Genomic DNA, 20711 nt, shown 5'->3' on the forward strand with positions numbered 1-20711 from the left:
GCACACGGCGCGCCATCGCAGGAAGCGGGGCCGGGAGCTGTGTGACGTCTGCCCCCGTTATTGGCTGCCCGGCCGTGCCCGCCCCCCTGTCTCCGCAGAGCCGATTGGTCGCCGCGGCCGTCACTCGACTCCAGGGCGGGCTTCCTCTCCACGCCGTGCGCGTGCGCGTTTCGTCCGGCGGTGCCCGGCCCGCCATGCCGAGTGAGGGCGAGCCCGGGCAATGGCCGTGCGGCGGCGTGACGTCATCGTTAGGCGACGCGCGGAGCTCGGGCTGCGTGTCACATGAGAGAGGGGGGGGCTGCGGTTTGGGGCCGGGAGCGGCTCCGGGGCTCGGGATGCGGAATGGGGCTCCTTGCGGGGCTGGGCTGTGGATCGTTGCTGTGGGGACTTGCGGGGTGCCGCGGGGATTTGGGGCGTCCCTCTGGAGCCCTGAAGGCCTGGGCGCGTTTTGGGGTCCGCTTGTGTCTGGAGGCTGAGGGAAGTGGGGGTCTCGCGGGGCTGAGGGCGGCACGGGGCTGTTTGTTGGGGTGCTCCTGTTGGACTCGGGGCGAGGGTCTGGCAGTGGCACGCCGCCGGGGGTCTGCATGCCTAAGGGAGCCCGTCTCCTCTCGACTCCCTCTTCTCCCTTCTGTTCCCCTTTCCCACACCATGGCTGCTCGCCTTTCCCCCACGCTGGTGCTGGACGAGGCCTTGGAGAGCGGCTCAGAGCCAGCGCTCAGGGGAAATATGGCGAAAACCCCCTCAGCGAGGCTGAAGGTTCCAGGGGAGGCGTCGAATAGCGAGGAGGAGGAGGAAGATGGGGCCCGAGTGCTGCTGCCAGCGGTGTCCCTGGTGATCTTCTCACTGCTGCAGCAGTGAGGGGGGAAAGTGCAGGGCGGCTGCAGTGGTGGAGGTATTGGAGTGCAGTTTGAGGGGGGCCGTGCAGCTGCTGGAAGGCCTCTGGAAGCCCCTGGGCCGAGCCTGAGCTGAGGCAGCTGCCTGTCGTGTGAAAACAAAAGTTAGTGGAAAATTAGTGTGAAGGTTCAACCTCTACTGCTTTCCCACCAACATCCAGCTCTGTTGTAGGCAAACAGGAGGCATTACCTTTGGAGCAGTCCTCATTAAATGTATAGTATAGGTAATGTACACAAGTACAAATGTTACTCTAATTTTTAATTATCTTTCACTATAAAGTATTAAAAAGAAAGCAACAGTAATATAAAACCAGTGGGATATGTGACCTTGTTGTGAAAGTACCATATCGGTCAGATTCAGTGGCAGTGATTGCAATTCTCAGTGAGTTGTCAAGGTCTTTGTCAGAGATTCTTGATGGAGTTTTACTCCTTCTGTGCTTCATCCTTGAAAACACTTGTTGACAAATGTACGTACAGCCAAACAGCAGTGACAGGAGGATGGTGTGACTGTGAAACAAGGGGTGTTTCTCTCTGTCACAGAGGGCTTATCCAAGTCTGGTAAAGAGACATGATCAGATTTTTGATTGCAACTTTATTTGCAACTAAGATTCCGGTTGCAAATCCACAGGGGACGTACTTACATCGACAGAAAATGGAGTCACAAATAAACTAGTGATTTTTTTAGGCAGTCACGTTGAAACTTACTCTCGCATTCCTTTACCGCAAAAAAACCTGGCTGCATCTTTTTTGTTCTCACAGGACTGTAAGGCAATGTAATAAAATGCATAAAGTGGTTTGCCATAACCTGAGCTGGCGCTGCACTGCGCCTTCCCTGTCCCTGCTTTCAGCCCGGGTCGGGTTTGCAGCACACTGATGAGAGGAGTGGCTGCACTGCAATGCAAGCTGTGCTGGGCCACGGTTTGGACATGGCTGCTCTGAACAGCTGGACGTCTGCCCTCCAGAAGTCCAGGACAGCAGTTCTGCTGACCCCCCTGTATCCCATGCAGACTGTGTAAACACTTGGAAGATCCAGCCCTTGGAGGCCCTGACTTCCACACAGACCCTATAAGGAATGAAAGCCCATCTTATTGACAAGCTGTATCTTGTGGAGACCCTACCCCCCGTGGGGACCCCATAACCCTTGGAGCCTAGCCCCACTGACAACCTATACCTCATGAAGACCCCCTGGAGACACATAATCCTGTGTAGAACCCATCTCCTCAGGCCCCTCTCTGTCAGACCCAGCCCCCATCCTTGCAGCTTGGGCCCAACGTGGCCGATATCCCAGATGAACCTTGTGTATCATGGACATTACCACCTCCCGCTCCGCTGAGGCCAACACAACGGTGGAATTATGTCAATAAGCGTTTGATACTTTGGTACTTTTAATGTTGCTCTTCTCGCTCTGCTGGAGGTTATTATTGGAGGGATAATTCCCTGCCCTGGTGTGTTTGGGAATCACAAGACCTGAATGGCTGAACCACAAAGGTCGATTTAAATGAAATGAGTTATGTGATGATAGGGAAAACTGTCCCTGTACATTTCTTTACCTCTGGAAGCAATTGCTGCTAATGCGTTGCTCCCAGAGTCCACGAAGAAAAGTGAAAGGGAAAAACAGTGGGTTCGCAGTCTCAAAGATGTCCCCCAAGGACAGAAAAGTGGGAAAAATTGATGACAAATATGGGAAGAATGAGTAAAAAGGGCACAATTCAGCCCCAAGTGTGTCAAAAGTGATAATATTCTGGTGTCAGCAAGGAAGGGAAATTGCCCTGAAATTGGTCTTTAGGCTCATTAAGGGCTAATTACTTGATAAAGCATGATACCATCAGCATGAAAATGAGATTGTAATGAGACAGAATCTTCCAGTCCCAGAAAGAGCAAGCCCAGAAAAGATGAAACCAAGTACCCAATTAGAAACTATAAAAAGGGATCACCTTGTAAACATCCATGTAGGAGTAACTGTGCTTCTATCTTGGGTACTGCTGCCTTAGCAAATGATTGCCAAGCTCCTTGTTCTGCAGAATTAAGAGGGAAAGCTCTGTGAAGAGGTTTCCATCTTAATTGTGGCTCTGTGTGCTGGCACACCAGCACGAACCTGGTCCCTGATGGGACAACAGGATGGCTCTGGGGTCAGCACTGTGTCAACAGGGACTAAGGGGGTGTTAGGGGAGATCTCCTGCAGGCTGGTTGGGTTAAAGACAGCCCCAGCTCAGGGCTCCCTGAGTCATTTAGAGCCCCTCCAGGGGTTCATCTTCCCAAGGTGCCCATGAGCTGAACTCACTCAGAACCTCCCTGAGATGGTTTTCACTGTCCCTGGAGGTCCTGGATGAGGTGACTGTTGGTATCCTTCAGAGCGTCCAGGAACAGATCCTTGCAGGCGATGTCCCAGCTGGGCACGAAGCTGTAGAGGAGCCGCATCTGCTCCTGCATGGTGGGCACTGCTCGGATGCTCTGGTACTGCTCATTGCTCAGGACGTGCCCGTAGAGCCGGTCCAGGACAGTGCTGACAGATGTCACTCGTTGGATCAGCTGCTCTCGGTGCTGCTCCACAAAATGCAGCCCTGCTACGGTAGAAGAGTGAGTGGCTGGGTGCTGCTGCTGAGTAGGAAACATCCCGCCTTTGGTAAGACTGAAGGACCCTTATCGCTGCTTCTTGTTCGCTCTTGGCATGGCAGATTAAGCCATCTCATATCTCCCTCTTCTGCCAAGACTTCACACAAGGGAACAGCCCAAAGGCAGAACTCATCCCAGTCCTCCTCACCTCAATCTCTACCTAGGTTTCTGAAGTATTCTTTCTGATTTGACATCACGGCCTCATGGCCTTCCCCTCCAGCTCTCTGGAGTACGTTAGGGAGAACAAACAAACTCTCTCTCCACATTGGATTGACTGACCTGGACCTCCAGGCCAAAGCCACTCCCCCTAAAGGAAGAACATACCTGAGTACGAAGGAGGAGAGGCAGCTGGAGGCTCAATGTCCCCTAGAGAAGAGCGAAAAAGGAGAGCGGAGGGTACAGATTGAAAACAGGAGGCTTGGACACACACCCTGACAGATGTCAGCAACCCCCGCTCCCTTACCAAAATTGAGGCCTCATTTCAGGCCTCACTGAACCCAGAGCTGCATCACGTCCTTCCTACCTGCCCTCAGGAAGGCAGCCCACAATGGGTCACACTCCTTTTCACCCTCCTGGGCGACCTTCATCAAAGTGAGCTGCATTCCCTCCTGGAGGTCTTTGTTGTAGACCTCGGTGTGGAGCTGGCGGCTGTCTGATGTCAGGTAGACGAATTTCAGCTCCTGGCAGAAACAGGTTGGCATGTCAGAGCATTGCCATCCTTCACAGCAGTTGTGAGGCACACGGCCCAACTCACTTGAGGGTTTATCTCTGCCTGTGAAGGACCAGATACGCGGTACCATGTGTTGAAGTTCAGCGGTCGTTTGGTCTGGGGAGGTTTGTTCACCAAGAGTGAATGGCCTCGTCTCTTCTCATCCTTGTCCACCACCTGCAAAATATTGTACACTGACTATGGGGAGAAATGATGATGGGTGAAGTGAGAGAAAAGAAAGGAGAGGAAGCGAGAAGGAAGAGCTACAAGGAGATCTGGTGGGCAGGATTAGCGTCGTGACTCGTGGGAACCGTTTTGCCAAAGGCTTGCTTATACCACATGAACCCAATCTCTCCAAGGAGGAACCCATCTCTTAACTGCTCAAACATGACCATCTTTGGAGCCACAAAATCAAACATGGAATCAGAGCTGCAGTCACCTTTTCCAGGCCGTGGTTGTTGGGGATGAGGTAGAGGTGAAGGGTGATGTCGGCAGCCCTGATGACACGGTAGAGCAGCACAAGGGAGTGCACGGGGATGAAGGGGAATGCGGCAGAAAGCAAGATGACTCCCATGGGGGAGAAACTGGGGTCCCTCAACTCTGCATGGAATGGTTTCACTGCATCAGGCTTCTCCAGGAGCAGGTTCCCATTGACGACATGGCCGATACGCATCTCAGACGTGTTCACATTTCCCTCTGTGAACGGTCAAAATGTGTCACAGATCAAATTGCCCTACTGGGGAGAGTGCTGATGTTCCCCCAGGGCTGTTTCAGCCACCAAGCCATCACCCTCACTGCGTTACCTGCGAGACACAGGAAATGAGGGAGATGAACGGCCTCGACAGCACCCAGCGTAACACGGATGTCGAACACCGGTCCAGCCTCCATCCATCCAGCGGGGATCCCATCAGGCAGGTGACGTTCCCAGAAGGAGTACTCATACTCAACAGTGGTGGCCGTCCTCACCAGGAACTTGAGCTCTGTCTCAGCACAGCGGAAGAAACCGGCCCGAGGGAAATGAGCTCTGTGCAGCATGGAAGGAGAGGAGAAAGAGACTGTCAGGCTGGACACCTGGCCGTGGGATCACCCTGCCTTCTGTTGGCCATTTCTCAGCACTCCCAGCCATCACGTGCTCACCTGTATGTCTCTTTCTTGCCTTCTTTGCCTCCAGTAATCTCTGGCTTCACTTCTTCTGCCCTGTCATCCTGAAGAAGAAGCAGAGAAGCACAGACATGTTTAGGCTCAGTGTTGGAGACAGTTTTGCTTAATGAAGTCCTCATCTCTGGAGGGATATAAGAGAAGTGTGGATGAGGCATTTAGGGAAGTGTATAGTGCTGGACTTTTTGTGTTAGGTGATGTTTGGACTTGATCTTATGGCTCTATTCCAGCCTACACGATTCCATGACTTCTGTGATTCTGTCATTCTATGAATCTATGATTCTTTGGTTCTATAATTCCATGTTCAGGCAGGTTAATGGTTGGACCCGGTGACCTGAGAGGTCTCTTCCAACCTTAATGATTCTAGAATCGTATTACACAGTCCAAACCCCGCAGCAGGGCCACCCAGAGACGGCTTCCCAGGCCCGTGTCCAGCTGGCTTTTGAAGAAAAAAGAGTTCCTTCCTTAGAGAAGGAACTCTAGATCCTCTCTGGGCCACCCAGTGCTCTCAGGCTTTCCTCATGGCAGAAGTGCTCCAGGCCCCGAATCCCTGGTGAGAAACACCAGAGAAGGAAGCATGCAAGGGTGGCCCAAAAAACCTCTCTGAAAAGAGCAGGAGAGCCCAGCACCTTACCTCTGGCCAGGGACATGCCATGCATTTGGCACCTGAGTGTGTGCCACTGTCACTCTCCATCTGTGGAGGCTCACGTTCTGGAGGCGCACACGGTGTGAGCAGATTTTGATTTCCCATCAGTTTTCTCCAATTTGTGTCTGTGCTCTCAGATATTGCTGTAAAGTAACACAGTTATCTCCTGTATCTCTCCATCCCCACAATCTGCAATGGCCTCTTCCCCTCCACTCTGTGCTTGCATTTCCCTCGTTATCATAGAATCCCAGAATCGTTTGAATCGGAAGAGTCCCTTAAAGGTTATCCAGTCCAAATCCCCTGCCATGAACAGGGACATCTGCAGCTGGATCAGGTTGCTCAGTTCAATCTGACCTTCGTTGTCTCCAAGAATGGGACGTCCAACTGCTCCCTGGGCAACCTGTGCCAGTGCCTCACCACCCTTAGTGTAAAAAAATTCTTCCTTATACGGAACCTAAATCTTCCCTCCTTTAGCTTGAAACTATTTCCCCTTGTTCTGTCACAGCAAACCCTGCTCAAGATCAAAGCAAGTCCTAACAAGAGAAATGCATTTGGGCAAAAGGATGAGGGGCTTGCTTTGGCCTGTGAAAACTGCAGAGTCATACAGTGTCATCCTGCAGTGCTGAATGCATAGCTGATGGAGGGAAAGCAAATCACAAGGACTGTCTGGACCCGTGTACATCTTACTGCACAGATTGGAATGGGAAGGGACACTGGGAGCGTGATGTCGTTCAGCAAAGGAGTGACAGTGCTGAGCAGATCAGAGCTCACCTGGTTCTTCTATCCCACCTGGATAGCCCACAGAACTGGACAGGCAGATGTCTGCAGGAGAGAGGAGACCAGTGTGAGGTTGATGTGTGCAGGGTGAAGTGATTGTCTCGATTTCCTAGGGAAGGCTCCTTGGGGCAGCTCCTAACAAGAGGAACGCATTTGGACAATGGGAGGAGGGAGTTGCTTTGACCTGCAAGAACCATAGAGTGTCATCTTGCAGTTCTGAGAGCATAGCTCAGGGAGGGAAACCAAAGGCCAAGACCGTATGAATCCTTGTCCATCTTACTGCACAGATTGGAATGGGAGGGGACATTGGAAGGGAGATGGAGTTCAGCAGGGGAGTAACAGCACTGAGCAAATCAGAGCTCACCTGATTCTTCTATCCCACCTGGATAGCCCAAAGAACTGGACAGGCAGATGTCTGCAGGAGAGAGGAGACCAGTGTGAGGTTGATGTGTGCAGGGTGAAGTGATTGTCTCGATTTCCTAGGGAAGGCTCCTTGGGGCAGAGCAAAGCAGCTCCTAACACAAGAAATGCAGTGTGTAGAGACAGGACAAGGGGAAACGGACAGAAACTGCAGCATAGGAAGTTCCACATGAATGTGTGCAAGAACTTCTTTACGGTGAGGTGACAGAGCACTGGAACAGGCTGCCCGGGGAGGTGGTGGAGTCTCCTTCTCTGGAGATGTTCAAGACCCACCTGGACACCTACTTGTGTAGGAAACCTGCTTTGGCAGAGGGTTGGACTCAGTGATCTCTGGAGATCCCTTCCAACCCCTACAATTCCGTGATTCTGTGAAATGGATTTGGGCAACAGGAGGAGGGAGTTGCTTTGGCCTGCAAAAACCACAGGGTGTCATCCTGAATTGCTGAGTGCATAGTTCAGGGAGGGGAACCAAAGGCCAAAGACTGTATGAGTCCTCGTCCATCTTACTGCACAGATTGGGACTGGAGGGACATTGGAAAGGTGATGCAGCTCTGCAAAGGGGTGACGGAGCCAAGTAGCTCAGGGCTTACCTGGCATTTCCATCTCACCTGGATATGTCACAGGACCGGCCCAGGAGGTATCTGCAGGAGAGAGAAGACAGTGGTGAGTGCAGATGTGCAGGGTGCATTGATGCCTTTTGGAAGTCTCACTGGGGAAGAGCAACATAGCTCCTAACTGATAGAAGTGCATTTGAGCAACAGGGGGAGGAACTTGCTGTGGATTGTGAGAGTAAAAGAGAGTGGTGTCCTGCAGCACTGAGTGCGTAGCTCAGGGAGGAGAAGCAAAAGCTGAGGACAGCCTGGATCCTTGTCCATCTTAAAAGGGATTACTGCATAGACTGGGAAGGAGGGGATGTCAGGAGAGTGATGCAGTTCAGCAAAGGGTGACAGTGCTTAGCAGCTCAGAGCTCACCTTGTTTTTTCATCCCGAACTCATCAAAGCATGATTCAGCCCTGGTATCTGCTGCAGAGATTAGACAGACAGTGGTGAATAAGTGTAGGATTAAAGATCCACTTGAGGTGCCATGAAGCTCAAAGCATGCATCTTTCTCAGGTGCTCTTAACATTCTCTCCCACGTGTCTGCTGCTGTTGAGCACCAGCTCCCAAGGACAAAGGCATATAGATGTGCCCGTGTTCCCCCCATTCTGCTGAAGGCTTGGCCTCTCTTTGGACAAATTTCCCAGCTGGGAAGATGATCAGGGTACATTCTTACCTAAATATTGCAAGAAGATGGAGGGATTATTTCTCATCAGTACATCATACAGGCAATATTTGGCTGTGTCGTCCCATGCTGGCACCAGTTCATAGAGCTTCTGCATTCTATTCAGGTTGGTGCTCTCTGCCATGATGCTGTCATGCTGCTCAGAGCTCAGCACACCTTCCTGGAGGAGTTCCTTCATGGTCCCATCCACGTTATAGACTTTCTGGATTAGGAGGTCACTGCTCCATTCAACAAACCTCGCCCCTTGCAGAGAACAGGAGGAGGAATGTGGTGATTTGGTGACTCAGAGCTGCTGCGGCCCATTCCTGGACCTCACCTCCCTCAGCTCACCCTGGTTCAGCTTGTCCAGGAGATCGCTGGCCAGAGCCATCCATCCCATGGCCCACAGCACATGTGCTGTCACCTCCACGCAGTGGGACTGCCCAAAGTGGCTGTACAGCAAGCTGGCGAGCGCTGCTGGCGACAGATCCGTCACACTCTCCAGCTCGATGCACTCGTACCCCTCCTTGGGCTGGATCTTGCTGAGTTCAGCCTTGAACTCTGTGAGAGCATGCTTCCCCAGTTGCTCCAGGCTGTACCATAGGAGCTCGACCACTGCGTTCTCCTTCCTGCCTCCTGATGCCATTGTTCAGCACAGTGCTGCTGCAGTGAAGAGGCTTTGGAAATGCAGTTCTTTACAGCAGGAGCCTTTCAGGATATTTGGGACTCTCACCTGATTCAGTGGGAACAAGAACCTTCTGGTAATTCCTCCAGAATGACTGGTTACCGTGCTGAGGTTACAACAGGAGCTTCCATGAAGATTTTAGGACCAGAGGCAAGAGCAAACAGCTGTTAGGCTCTTCACCAAGGGTCGCTCCTGAACCATTTGGTGAAAAGTGAGAACCTGGGTCTGGATGACATTTATCTTGTGTTTGCCTTGTTTAGATTAGGGTAATTTGATAATTTAGCATAATCCAACAGATGGTGTTTCACCTGGCAGTGCTAAAGGATCACCTAAAGCCCAATAATTTTGAATGGTTAATTATACATACAATTCAATTTCAGAGCTCAAGTTGTTTAAAGGAACAGTCTGCATCACATCAAGCCAAGCCAAAGTATTTACAATACCTGCTTCGAGTTCAGCAGTTCCTAATTCTGGAACGTGTGTACAAAGCAGTGGAGTTTTGTTGCTCTGTCACAGTTGCTGCTGAATCATCAATGTGGAAACAATTACTTCCCCACTGCACTCCTCCCAGCTCCCCCAGATGTTTCTGTCCCAGCCACTCTCATGCACAGCCGTGCACACAGTCGTGGGCTTACAGGGCATTGGGATTGCCATGAGCCACTGCTTATCCCACTGTGGCATCCCTGGCAGGTGTGAGGACAGACCTCAGGGCCCCGGTTACAAGCTGAGTGCAGGAATCCATCAACATTCTAGCAAGCAGCACTGCTTACCATTACCTACAACTTCTAGCTTTAGCATAGATGGCTGTTGCACAGAACTTCCAGCAATTAGCACAGCTTTCTTACTACCTAGAATCCTCAGCTCCCCCGACTTCTCACTCACCCAGAGCCTCGGCGATCAGCTGTTCATCAGCACGCGGTGCAATTTATCACCTAGACTCAGACTTCACGGGATCACGAGTCGCTCATTCGATCCTCAGAGGAGAAGATGAAGGTGAAAGCATCCCCGGGCGCCAAGGGACCACAGGCTTTGCAGCAGCTGCGGCCTGAGCCCCACTGAGGCTGTTCTGCTGCTGGATGCTCTGCTGCTGGACGTTATGCGCAATGTGTCAATTTTGCTTTCACTTCTGGTCTTTGAGCATTCTTACGGGAAGAGCTCTGCTGCCTGCAGGATCTGATCCAAAAGCAGTGTTCCCAGAGCTGGGTGACACAATGCAGAGGAAGGAACTGGAATGACACGAGGGGTTGTTTCTGAGCACAGCTTTGTGCATTGGTGTGGAATCAGGAAATCGGAGAATCCAGAGTCAGAACACAACAGCAACTTGAAAAAATTGCTCGGTGCTGTGCTTTAAAGCACACGGGCTATTGGAATGCTGAAGGATAGAACTCCATCCTCAGAGACAGCACACATTCCCAAATCTCTACATGTAAAGTAGTGTGTTTGTTGTTGTATTTTAACTTTAGCCTCCACGTTTTTGCTGCAAATGAAGTTTTTGAATATATGCTTGGTGTGGAAAAAGGAGACAGATCAATTGCAGGAAACAAATGGGGTAATTTTATGTTTCTCCCATGGAGTATTAGCATTGCAATGTGCAAGTTTATGAGGTCAGAGATGCTCTTTTTATTTGTGTAGTGCACGTGAGTGCTCTTCCTTCCATGAATTATGCCAAAGGAGGTGGGAATACAAGAGAAACTGTTCAGAGCAGCAGCTGTGGAGCAAGATAAGCAGCATGAGAACCAAGGACACCTTTGGAAGAAGAAAGAAGGTCTCACAGCTCTGACTGGATAAGCGCCCTTGTGAACGGTCAGAGTATTTTGCAGAACGCTCTGTTAACATGTATGAAGAGAGCAGTGCTGAACAACAGAGCAGACTCACAGCTTTTAACCACAGCGGTGCGCTGCTGCGTCTCCGACCGCATTCCTGAGAGTCAGAGACTTCCCCACAACAGGAGGCTTTGAGAAGGGCACGGTGGTGTTGGATTCCTTTCAGGAAGATCATAAACCTCAGTTCCCTCCCTGTATTAAGTTCAGTATTAGAAATGGAATTTAAAGTACATCTTTTGAGGAAGCAAACCTCTGAGCACTTGTAACTTGCAGTGCTTTGACTTCTGAGATAACCCATCCCATAAGCAGTGCCGAGTGATGCTGTTCCATGCCATCAGTTGTGAGCTCGCTCCCTGCAGAATTTCCCTGAGGCAGTGAGGAAGCAAACTGTGATTTTGTGCCCACTAACTCCTGTTAATGCTGATCTGCTTCTGTCCAGCACCAAATTAGGACTGCAAAGGTGCCGTAAGGCCCCTCAAGGAGAAATCAGAAGGGCAAAGCACAACTGGAGCTTCATCTGCCTTCTGCCATTAAGGACAATTAAAAATGCTGCTCTAAGTATATGAGCAACTGAAGGAGGACACAGGAGAATTCTCATCCTTTCTGAGATGTGGGGGAAACGCAGGGAGGGAAAGGCCGAGGTCCTTAGTGTTTGCTTGCCTGAGTCAAGTTCTGCGAGGATTCTAGACTCCTTGATTTCAGAGTACTTCAAGGGCAATTAAGGGTCATTTTTTTCCTCCATTCTATCACAGTGCTGTGTATCTTGACTGTATTTCCAAGATTGTAGATGCTACGATGTTTCCACGATCATTCAGCACTTCTAGATTCTCCAATTCTATGATTCACAGAATCACAGAATTGATTGGAATGGGAATGGAAGGGACCTGAAGAGCTCATCGAGTCCAACTCCCCTGCTAAAGCAGGTTCTATACAAGAGGTTGCACAGGTAGGCATCAGGATGGATTTTGAATACCATCAGAGAAGGAGACTCCACAACGTCTCTGAGCAACCTGCTCTGGTGCTTCATTACCCTTACTGTACAGAAGTTCTTCCACGTGTCTGCAGGGAACTCCTTATGTTCAAGTTTTAGACCGTTGCTCCTCGTCCTACCACTGCACACCAAGAAGAGCCTGGCCCCTACCATTTGCCTCCCACCTCGCTTCAAATATTTATAAACATGCATCAGAACCCCCTCAGTCGTCTTTTCCCCAGGCTGAGCAGGCCAAGGTCACTAGCCTTTCCTCCTACGGGAGATGCTCCAGCCCTTTATTGCCTTTGTCACCCTCTGATGAACTCCTTCTAGGAGATCCCTGTCTTTTTTGAACTGGGGAGCCCAGAGCCACTCACGCTATTCTAAATGTGGCCTCGCTAGAGTGCAGCAGCATTTCATGCTTTCCACGCACCCCACGATGCCACCAGAGCACACTGCTGGCTCAAGGCCGACCTGTCATCCGCACTCCAGGTCCTTCTGCACAGAGCTCCTCTGCAGCAGCTCGTGCCCCAACCTGTACAGGAACACGTGTGAGAAACACCCAGCTTCCATCATTGTTGTTCAGGCAAAGATTTCAGTGAAGCAGCAAAGGTTTTTTTATTTGTTGCAACAGCAGGCATGCACCCCTCCTAACAAGGGAGAAAATGGCACTGGATAAGTGAAACACTTGTCATTATATCCCTTTCTCCCATCACAGGAGATTCTGTTTCCCTACTGGGCGGGTACTCCAGGCTTACACAATGCATTTATTAATCCATTTTTCCACATGAGGTCAATCAGCAACCTATTGCTTTTAGGATCATTTTGTCCATTTCTATGGACATTGGAGGGCAATACTTCTTGAAACTGTTAAACCTGTTTTATCCTGCGCCAGACTTTCCTTCCCCTGCTCTGTATTTTTCCTTTCCTTTTACATATGAAAGCCGTGTTTAAGAAGAAACCCAGATCAGAAAATACCTAAAGGTTACTAAACTCCAATGCCTGATTTATGATACCTGTTATGCTGTGCTAGCAAGCATAAATTTAATTATACATTTACAATTATTTAGCAGTCTTTCCTTTGCAAAAGCTTGCACTGTTCAGCTATGATCACAGTGGGTATTGCCCAAACTCTCTGGATTAATTTCTTGCCACGCTCAGGGCATCACAGCCTCCCCTCTATCCTGCTGCTCAGCATCTTTATAGTGAAAAACAACCTGGCCAGCCATTTTAACCTATGCAGCCATTCTGTAAGAAAATTCTAAGTTCCGTAACTTGGTACTGGAAGCTTCTACAGCAAAAACACAATCTGACACACATGCATTTATTCCTCCACAGGCAAGAGACTCTACACTTGCTCTTGTTAAACTCCACCAGGTTCCTCCCTGCCCAACTCTCCATTCTGCTCAGGACTTGTGGAATTGCAGTACAGCCTGCCAGTATGTCAGCCACTGCTCCCAGATTTGTATCAGATTTGCCTCAACCATACTGGGGCCATTGATGAAGATGCTGAACAAGACTGGACCCAGCACTGACTCCTAAGGAACATCCCCAGATGCAGCCCTAAACCAGACTGCACCGCTCACAACAACCTTCTGAGCTCTACCAGTCAGCTAGATGCCAATCCTCTCATCTATCCCACACTTGCTAAGGTTCATAACAAGGATGTCGTGGGAGACAGTGGCAAAAGCCTTGCAGAAGTCAAGGTAGACAACATCCACTGCTCTCCCCAGACCCACCAAGGCAGCTCAGAGCCTTCCATTGCGAGAATTTATCTGAATGTGCCCCTGGGAGAGGAGCAAAGAGAGGGATTTTGCTCTGGGGCTGGGGTAGAGAAAGGACTTTGAGACAGAGCAGGCACCCTGTGCAAGTGGGGCACTGAAAAGCCTGCCTAAGGAAGGTGAAGGTCACCAAGATTCCCTTTTGCACCCTTTTCACATTAACCATAGCAGGAGTTGGTGTTAGACTTGGGTACATCAAGGATTTGGGTTCAGGATAGGGTCCTGAGAAAGAAACAGTCCTGCAAGAGGACTCGAGGTGGGGAACGGACTCCATCAGGCATGCAGACCCCCAGCCGCGTGCCACTGCCAGACCCTCGCCCCGAGTCCAACAGGAGCACCCCAACAAACAGCCCCGTGCCGCCCCCAGCCCCGCGAGACCCCCACTTCCCCCAGCCCCCAGACACAAGCGGACCCCAAAACGGGCCCAGGCCTTCACGGCTACAGAGGGACGCCCCAAATTCCCGCGGGACCCCGCAAGTCCCCACAGCAACGATCCACAGCCCAGCCCCGCGAGGAGCCCCATTCCGCATCCCGAGCCCCGGAGCCGCTCCCGGCCCCAAACCGCAGCCCCCCCCCCCCCCCCGCTCACGCGACACGCAGCCCGAGCTCCGCGCGTCGCCTAACGATGACGTCACGCCGCCGCACGGCCATTGCCCGGGCTCGCCCTCACTCGGCATGGCGGGCCGGGCACCGCCGGACGAAACGCGCACGCGCGTGGCGTGGAGAGGAAGCCCGCTCTGGAGTCGAGTGACGGCCGCGGCGGCCAATCGGCTCTGCGGAGAGGGGGAGCGGGCACGCGTGGGCAGCCAATAACGGGGGCAGACGTCACGCAGCTCCCGGCCCCGCTTCCTGCGATGCCGTGCCGTGTGCCGCCCTAACTAATAGCCCTGCGCTGCGTCTCGTCCCTGAGCACCACATCCAGAGGGTTGTTGAATACGTGCAGGGATGGTGGCTCAACCACCTCCCTGGGCAGCCCATTCCAGAGCCTGACAGGACCCCCCTCACCGTCCCAGGACCCCCATAACCCACCTGGGGTTCTGCTGTTCAACCCGGCGTCCTCAGTGAGCCGTGCCGCAGTGCTGCGCCCTGAGCCCGTCTGCAGCGCCGCAGGACGGGACACACGCAGTTCCCAGGGCAGTGGGCACAGCTCTGCGTGTCACCGCCCGGCCCAGGAACGCCACCCTGCGCTGCCTGTGAAAGTCTTGCCTTGGCTCCTGGCGCATCTTCCATCTCCAGAGCACACGAGCAGTGTCCCTCAGGCTGCGGCTCCGGGTTGACCCCGCAGCGTCCAAACGAGGCACCCTGCAGCAACCCACATCTCAGGATGGGCTGCAGCTGCGCCCCAGTGCCTTCATTACAGAGAGCAGAATGAAGGAGCGCAGCGGGGCATCTTTGCTGCTGACATTTCCCCCGTCTGCATGTTGGCTGTGCCATGGGAGCGGCATTTGTCACAGAGCTGTGAGTGCAGGTGTGTGTGCATGCAGGGTGTGCAGAGATCATAGAATCACAGAACGGCCTGGGTTGAAAAGGAGCACAGTGCTCATCCAGTCCCAACCCCCTGCTGTGTGCAGGTCGCCAACCAGCAGCCCAGGCTGCCCAGAGCCACATCCAGCCTGGCCTCGAATGCCTGCAGGGATGGGGCATCCACAGCCTCCTTGGGCAACCTGTGCCAGTGCCTCACCACCCTCTGGGGGAAAACCTCTTCCTAGTATCCAACCTAAACCTCCCCTGTCTCAGTTTAAAGCCTCTTGTCCCATCACCACCCACCCTCACAGACAGCTGTTCCCCTCCTGTTTATACGCTCCCTTCAAGCACTGGAAGGCCACAATGAGGTCTCCCCAGGGCCTTGTCTTCTCCAAGCTAAACAAGCCCACTTCCCTCAACCTTTCCTCACAGCAGAGCTGCTCCAGCCCTCCGATCATCTTAGAGGCGGTGTTAAACATCAGTGTGCATTGCACGTGGGTGTGAGCAGGGTGTTTCCACGTGAATGTTAGTTTTGCACATGTGTGTGTGCACACGGCTGTGTGCAGGGCTGGAGCTGCGCTCGTGTCTTCATGCACGTTGGTGTGCAAAGGGGTGGGTTTGCACACGGGTGAGTGTGCGTGAACACGGGTGTGTGCATCAAGGTCTCTGCACAAGGCTGTGTGGTTTTCGTGCACATGGATGGAGCGTGCACACAGGGCTGTGCAAGGATGTGCTTGCATGTGCGTGTGGATGCTCAGGTGTGTGTGCAGGGAAGTCCTTGCATGTGGGCGTGTGGTTCTGCACAGGGCTGTGCACACAGATCTGCGTGCAAGGGAGCAGCGGAGGTTCCTAGGAACAGGAGATTCCTGGGAGAGGCAGAACTCACACGAGAGTGCTGGAGAGCACAGGGCCGGGAAGCACAGCTCCGCAGCACTGCGCTGTGCACAGCAGGATGCACAGCAGGATGCAGGATGGCACCGACGGAACCAGGACACGGCGTCACACCAGGCACTGCAAAGGAAAAGCTCCATCCCAGCCCACACAGGGACAGGCAGGCAGGGGCTGTGGAGGGCTGCACGACAGAGGGGCGCCTTCTGAGTGCCACAACCTGCAGCGCTGTCTGTGAGCAGAGCAGTGCCGGGATGGCAGCTTGGTGGTCCTAACCTGCAGAGACACTGCTCTGGACCAGCAGCCTGTCATTTTTTGAGCAAACGCCGTCCTTTTGGGGAACTTTGCTCATTGTACACTCATCATAAAGCAAAAAACAGTCAGCGCTGCCCTGGGAAACTCAGCAATCTCTGTGGCAGCGTTCTCTAAGTCAGCACGCTGGTGGCCAGGCCCTGTTACTCGCAGCTCTCTGCACGTGCTCTGCAGGTGGTCGGTTTGTGGGCAGTGCAAAGGACTGCTGCCTCCGCTGCACCAACAGACAGCAGCATTCGCTGATGGAGCTGTGGGAGTTCTGACCAAGAGCGAGGAGGTGGTGCAGCAGGCACTGAGTGCCGCTGGACAAAGCGGGCCGTGTGCTCCTTGTCAGTCTCTAATTGCGGCTGTTTTTTATTGACTGCACCCAAAGTTGGAGTGCCGAGTTGGGCGGCACTCGCAGCGCTGCCTTCTGTCGCTCCTCCTCTCAGTCGTGCAGCTGCAGCTTCTGCATCATCTCCACAAGGCTGTTCATTGCGGAGGACTGGAAAGAAACAGAGCGAGTGTAGAAACAGGACAGCGCTTCCCTCGGGAAATCTTTCATGTCTGACAGACGGAGGCCCTGAGAGCAACGAGAGCCGTGTCTGCACTCACCAGGACTCACCTCTGCACATGCAGCAGCTGCTCTCAGAGAAGCCTTCTTCAGTTCTGCTCTCCTCTCCTTTCGTCGCTGTCTTCTTGCTATAAGGCGAGAAAAAAGATGAATTTGTTTTGTCAGCAGCAAAACTGCAGCAACCAATGGCAGAAGAAAGACAAAGGAAATTGGACTAGGAAGCCCCCCAGTGAATGACATTTCCAGTGGGACGTGCAGAAGACCACCATGCAGGTAAAGAGATGGGCTTGCACGTTCCGGCACCTCGCTGCCTTTGGACTCGGCAGCCTTCAACCCCTTTCCCCTCTTCAGAGAAGGAAAAAGCAAAGCAAACCCCAAGCAGACTCCGCGTGCTTGCAGAGGGCAGCAGCTCAGCACGGTGGTAGCACAGCCCTGCTCACCTCTGCGCCTGGAGCTCCGCGCTGCGGCAGGCCCAGGCCGTGCTGCTGGAGCCGGCATGCTGTCTCCGCTCTCAGCCCTCGCTCTCTTGTTGGCAGGCAGCTGCACTGCTGCTGGTGTCCCTTCCTCCGAGGCCTTGCGTTTGCATCCAGCCTGGGCCTTGGAGACGGAGCGGGGGCACGCGGCAGGGGAAGCTCTTCCCCCTGTGCTGGGACCTGCTCTTCTAGGAAGCCCTCCAGCCTGGAGAGGAGCTTGAGCTGCTGCCTGTTGACAAGCTCTCTCCGAATGCACCTGCTGCACCACTTTCACATAGATATCGCCATTGGGCTCAGCACCGATCTCTGTTAAGGAAGGAGAAGCAGCAAGAGTTAACAAGAGCCCAACGCTACTTTCAGTCTGCAGAATGGGCCGCAATGCTGGGACATCTCATCTGGAGCGCCCCAAACCCCGATGCCTGTTGTGTGCTGTACCTCTCTTGGGTGCCCTGTCACACTCGCTGCTCCTCCCCTGCCTTTCAGCATTGCTGCGCTTCAGAGGAAGGCCGCTGGCATCAGCTTCTGACAGAAAACAAGAAATACATGAAGAGCATCTCCTTTGAGGAAGAACTCAGCACAGTCAGACACAAACTTCTGGTCCTCATGCGCAGTTTCTTCAATTGGCTTTTCCGCTGCTTCGGCACTGTGCCACTTCTGCCGTCAGCACAGAACTGCAGTGCCTTTCTTCTCTCCTCCATCACACACAGCCCTGCTTAGAGGCAGTACCCACACCACAGCTCACAAGAGCTCCTTACCTGCGGAGTCTTTCCGTTTCCCCCCAAGCCCAGCACCATTCCATGGACGCGCAGGCTCCGTCCCTGCAACAACAGATGGAGCGTGATTTCACAGACACCAGGAGCAGCACTGTCCTGTTAGCCCACGTCCACCTCCGAAAACCAAAAGACAAACCAAAACAGAAACTGATGCTTATACAAAGCATTACTGCTCTCATTCCTGCTCAGATGGCAGCAGAGCAACCCCGGTCTGCCTGACAGCTCTGCATTCTGCAGAGCAAAGGTGCACCAGCAAACAAAATGCTGTCAGGGGCAAAAGCTGAGGAAGGTATTTTTTGGCCCTAGAAGGAATTCACTCAGTTCCCAGCACCATCATGTACACACAGACATCTCTCTGACTGCTGCCATCCACTGCCACTGTTGGCATCTTTAACGCTTCCACCATGGTTCCTTGACATCCCTACAGCACTGCACCCGCTCAGCAGTAAGACTTAAAATGCATTCTTCCATCCGTCATGGCAGAGGACTGCAGAAACTCACTTTTGCGTGGCAGTGAGGACGGCCCGTCCCCATCGCGTCCCTCTGTGCGCTGCCAGGCGCTGCCGGATCTCTGGCAGCCTGCTGGCTGCTGCTCCCTATCGCGGGGAACCGCGCCGCGCTGCTTCTGAGGAGGGAAAGGAAGAAACGTTGGAGGGAACGGGCAGCCAAGGTTTGCAGAGAGGTTCCAGGCTGTGCCGGAGATGGGATAGCAGAGTGCTGGGACGTTATTTATGGCTAAGGGAAAATAGGGCCTGAGCCGTGTCCACGCCATCAGCCCAGGCTGTCAGCAGGGAGCACGGAACCCAACTGGTTACTGAGGTCACAAAGGACCTGCAGGGCTCCCCCTGCTCGGCCCCTTCCCTTAAAAATGAGAAAAAGGAAGAAGAGCCAAGCAAAAGAAACCCGGCCGTACCTTTCTTGTCACACACTCCATGTCTCCTCGCTGAGACATGACTGCTGTCTCAGAGGAAGCTGAAGAGAGAGCTTTCTCTCTTTGCAGGAACTTCCCTCGCTCCTGGAAAGACCTGGCTCCACTCTTCCTGACACTGCCTCGATCTCTGAAACTCCGTTTGGACAGGAGCCCTGCAGAAATTATCAAGTGAAAAATCACGAGGAAGAAGCATTTTCCCAGCTTCTGCCATGCGATTTGGTCCCTTGAGGAGGACAATGTCTGGAAAACAGCTGGCTGCAAGAGCTGCCTAGTGCCAGCTCCAGCTCGTGTCTGACTGCCACGGCTGGTGCCAGCAGGTGCTCTTCTCCATCTCCTCAGTAGCTCTGCACCCAGCCATCCGTGGGGCACGAGGCACAAGTTGCACTGTGCAGCCTGCGCTCTCCTTCCTTTTTAATGTCTGACATGAAGGCGGGGGCCCAGCAGTGGATTTCCAAGGGAGTAATGACATTTCGTCGTCCTCATCGAATCGTGGGAGGGAATCTCAACCAGAACCCATCTCCCCTGGACACAGCCGTGCTGAGGGGCACCGCTGGAGCTGGGAACTCCTGCCCAGCCCCGCTTTCTGCTGAGACACCTCCTGGCACCCACCCAGCACCAACCCAGCTCACCTGCTCACTGCTCACCCTGAGCCATGCCCAGCTCACGCACACGCCGCAGCGCTGCTTCCAGTGGGCTCTCACAGCTGATCTCTCTCAAGAAGGGCTCACAGCTCAGTCTGCGTGCAGCACGCTTGCCACAGCCCCAGCTCTGCTCCCAGCTGTGCCACAAACGCTCCCAGACCGGGAACCACTGTGACCTCAGCGACGGCCCGCATGGCTTCTGTGCCTTCATCATAAGGGAAGGAGACGGACGCCTCCCAGATCCAAATGGCAGGAAACCAACACCAGGTCACCCAGTGGGGCTCTGTGACGTGAGATAACGGAGGAGTGGGGATGACTCTTGTGCGTGCAGCCCAATAAAAACCAGTGAAGACCAATATGGCCTCGTCGTGGTCAACGGAGCCCCAGGGGAACCAGTAGAAGCAATAGTGCACATCTGTGTGCCCACGGCCGGTGCTGGTCTGTCTGGCTGGGGCTTCAGGCCCTGTGTCCAGGGCCAGCATCTCTGGCTGTGGCTGTGGCTTTAGGCCCCGGGGCCGCTGTCAGCATCCCTGGCTGTGCCTTCAGGCCCTGGGCTCTCTGTCTGTGGCTTCAGGCCCCACAGCTGGTGCCGGCCTCTCTGTGGCTTTAGGCCCCAGGACCCTTCCAGCCTCTCAGGCTGTGGCTGTGTCTTTCCACCTGTGCTGGCCTCATGGCTGAGGCTGTGCTTTCAGACTCTGGGGCCGGTGCTGGTCTCTCTGGCTGTTTTTAGGCCCAGGGCTGGTGCTGGCCTCTCAAGCTGTGGCTTTAGGCACTAAAGCTTGTGCCAGCCTATAACAGCATGCACTTTAAAATAGTTCATGTAAGTAAATGAAAGCAGGAGAATGCTGAGCTCTTCTGGGTCTTTCTAGAATTGGGACAGAGACGGGAGAGCTCAGCCGCATGCGCTTGGTTGTATGCAGCAATCTCTACCACATTTGTG

General features: G+C 53.3%; 2 protein-coding genes and 1 long non-coding RNA gene across 9 annotated transcripts; 1 reads left to right on the plus strand and 2 right to left on the minus strand.

The window, feature by feature from the left end:
- Nucleotides 1-387: 387 nt before the first annotated feature.
- LOC128091988 (uncharacterized) lies at nt 388-2282 on the plus strand. Its single transcript, XR_008211576.1, has 2 exons — nt 388-1117; nt 1653-2282. It is a non-coding gene; the product is annotated as an uncharacterized LOC128091988 (long non-coding RNA).
- Nucleotides 1466-12381, minus strand: LOC128091987 (NACHT, LRR and PYD domains-containing protein 1b allele 2-like). Of its 7 annotated transcripts, none has more exons than XM_052705421.1 (14): nt 10045-12381; nt 8829-9268; nt 8490-8741; nt 8189-8239; nt 7825-7857; nt 6791-6841; nt 6008-6162; nt 5353-5420; nt 5019-5239; nt 4655-4911; nt 4261-4392; nt 4030-4186; nt 3831-3872; nt 1466-3457 (listed from the first exon to the last, which is right to left on the minus strand). In XM_052705421.1, exons 2-14 carry the CDS (start codon nt 9121-9123, stop codon nt 3198-3200), a joined length of 1974 nt encoding a protein of 657 aa, XP_052561381.1. In that variant the 5' UTR covers nt 9124-9268; nt 10045-12381; the 3' UTR covers nt 1466-3197. The 7 variants fall into 7 exon arrangements, with proteins under 7 accessions (XP_052561381.1, XP_052561380.1, XP_052561378.1 ...); XM_052705420.1 differs by having other exon boundaries at nt 8829-9286; XM_052705418.1 differs by having other exon boundaries at nt 8829-9491.
- A 4418-nt stretch (nt 12382-16799) lies between these two features.
- On the minus strand, nt 16800-20207 carry LOC128092021 (zinc finger CCCH domain-containing protein 11A-like). Its single transcript, XM_052705461.1, has 8 exons — nt 19775-20207; nt 19113-19282; nt 18701-18824; nt 18182-18244; nt 17862-17948; nt 17394-17732; nt 17005-17081; nt 16800-16884 (listed from the first exon to the last, which is right to left on the minus strand). The coding sequence occupies exons 1-8, from the start codon at nt 19983-19985 to the stop codon at nt 16828-16830; spliced, it is 1128 nt and encodes a 375-aa protein (XP_052561421.1). The 5' UTR covers nt 19986-20207; the 3' UTR covers nt 16800-16827.
- Between the last annotated feature and the right edge of the window lie 504 nt (nt 20208-20711).

This window comes from Tympanuchus pallidicinctus, unplaced genomic scaffold, assembly GCF_026119805.1.
Source record: "Tympanuchus pallidicinctus isolate F22 unplaced genomic scaffold, pur_lepc_1.0 scaffold58, whole genome shotgun sequence".
Classification (NCBI taxonomy): Eukaryota; Metazoa; Chordata; class Aves; order Galliformes; family Phasianidae; genus Tympanuchus; species Tympanuchus pallidicinctus.

Coding starts and splice junctions, on each gene's coding strand:
- LOC128091987 (XM_052705421.1), bottom strand. CDS start 9,123: ATGGCATCAGGAGGCAGGAAGGAGAACGCAGTGGTCGAGCTCCTATGG. Junction 7,858..8,188: donor GTTCGGGATGAAAAAACAAG/GTGAGCTCTGAG, acceptor TCTCTCCTGCAG/ATACCTCCTGGGCCGGTCCT. Junction 6,163..6,790: donor AGGTGGGATAGAAGAACCAG/GTGAGCTCTGAT, acceptor GTTACTTTACAG/CAATATCTGAGAGCACAGAC.
- LOC128092021 (XM_052705461.1), bottom strand. CDS start 19,985: ATGATGAAGGCACAGAAGCCATGCGGGCCGTCGCTGAGGTCACAGTGG. Junction 17,949..18,181: donor GAAACGGAAAGACTCCGCAG/GTAAGGAGCTCT, acceptor GTTTTCTGTCAG/AAGCTGATGCCAGCGGCCTT. Junction 17,733..17,861: donor TGACAGGGCACCCAAGAGAG/GTACAGCACACA, acceptor CTTCCTTAACAG/AGATCGGTGCTGAGCCCAAT.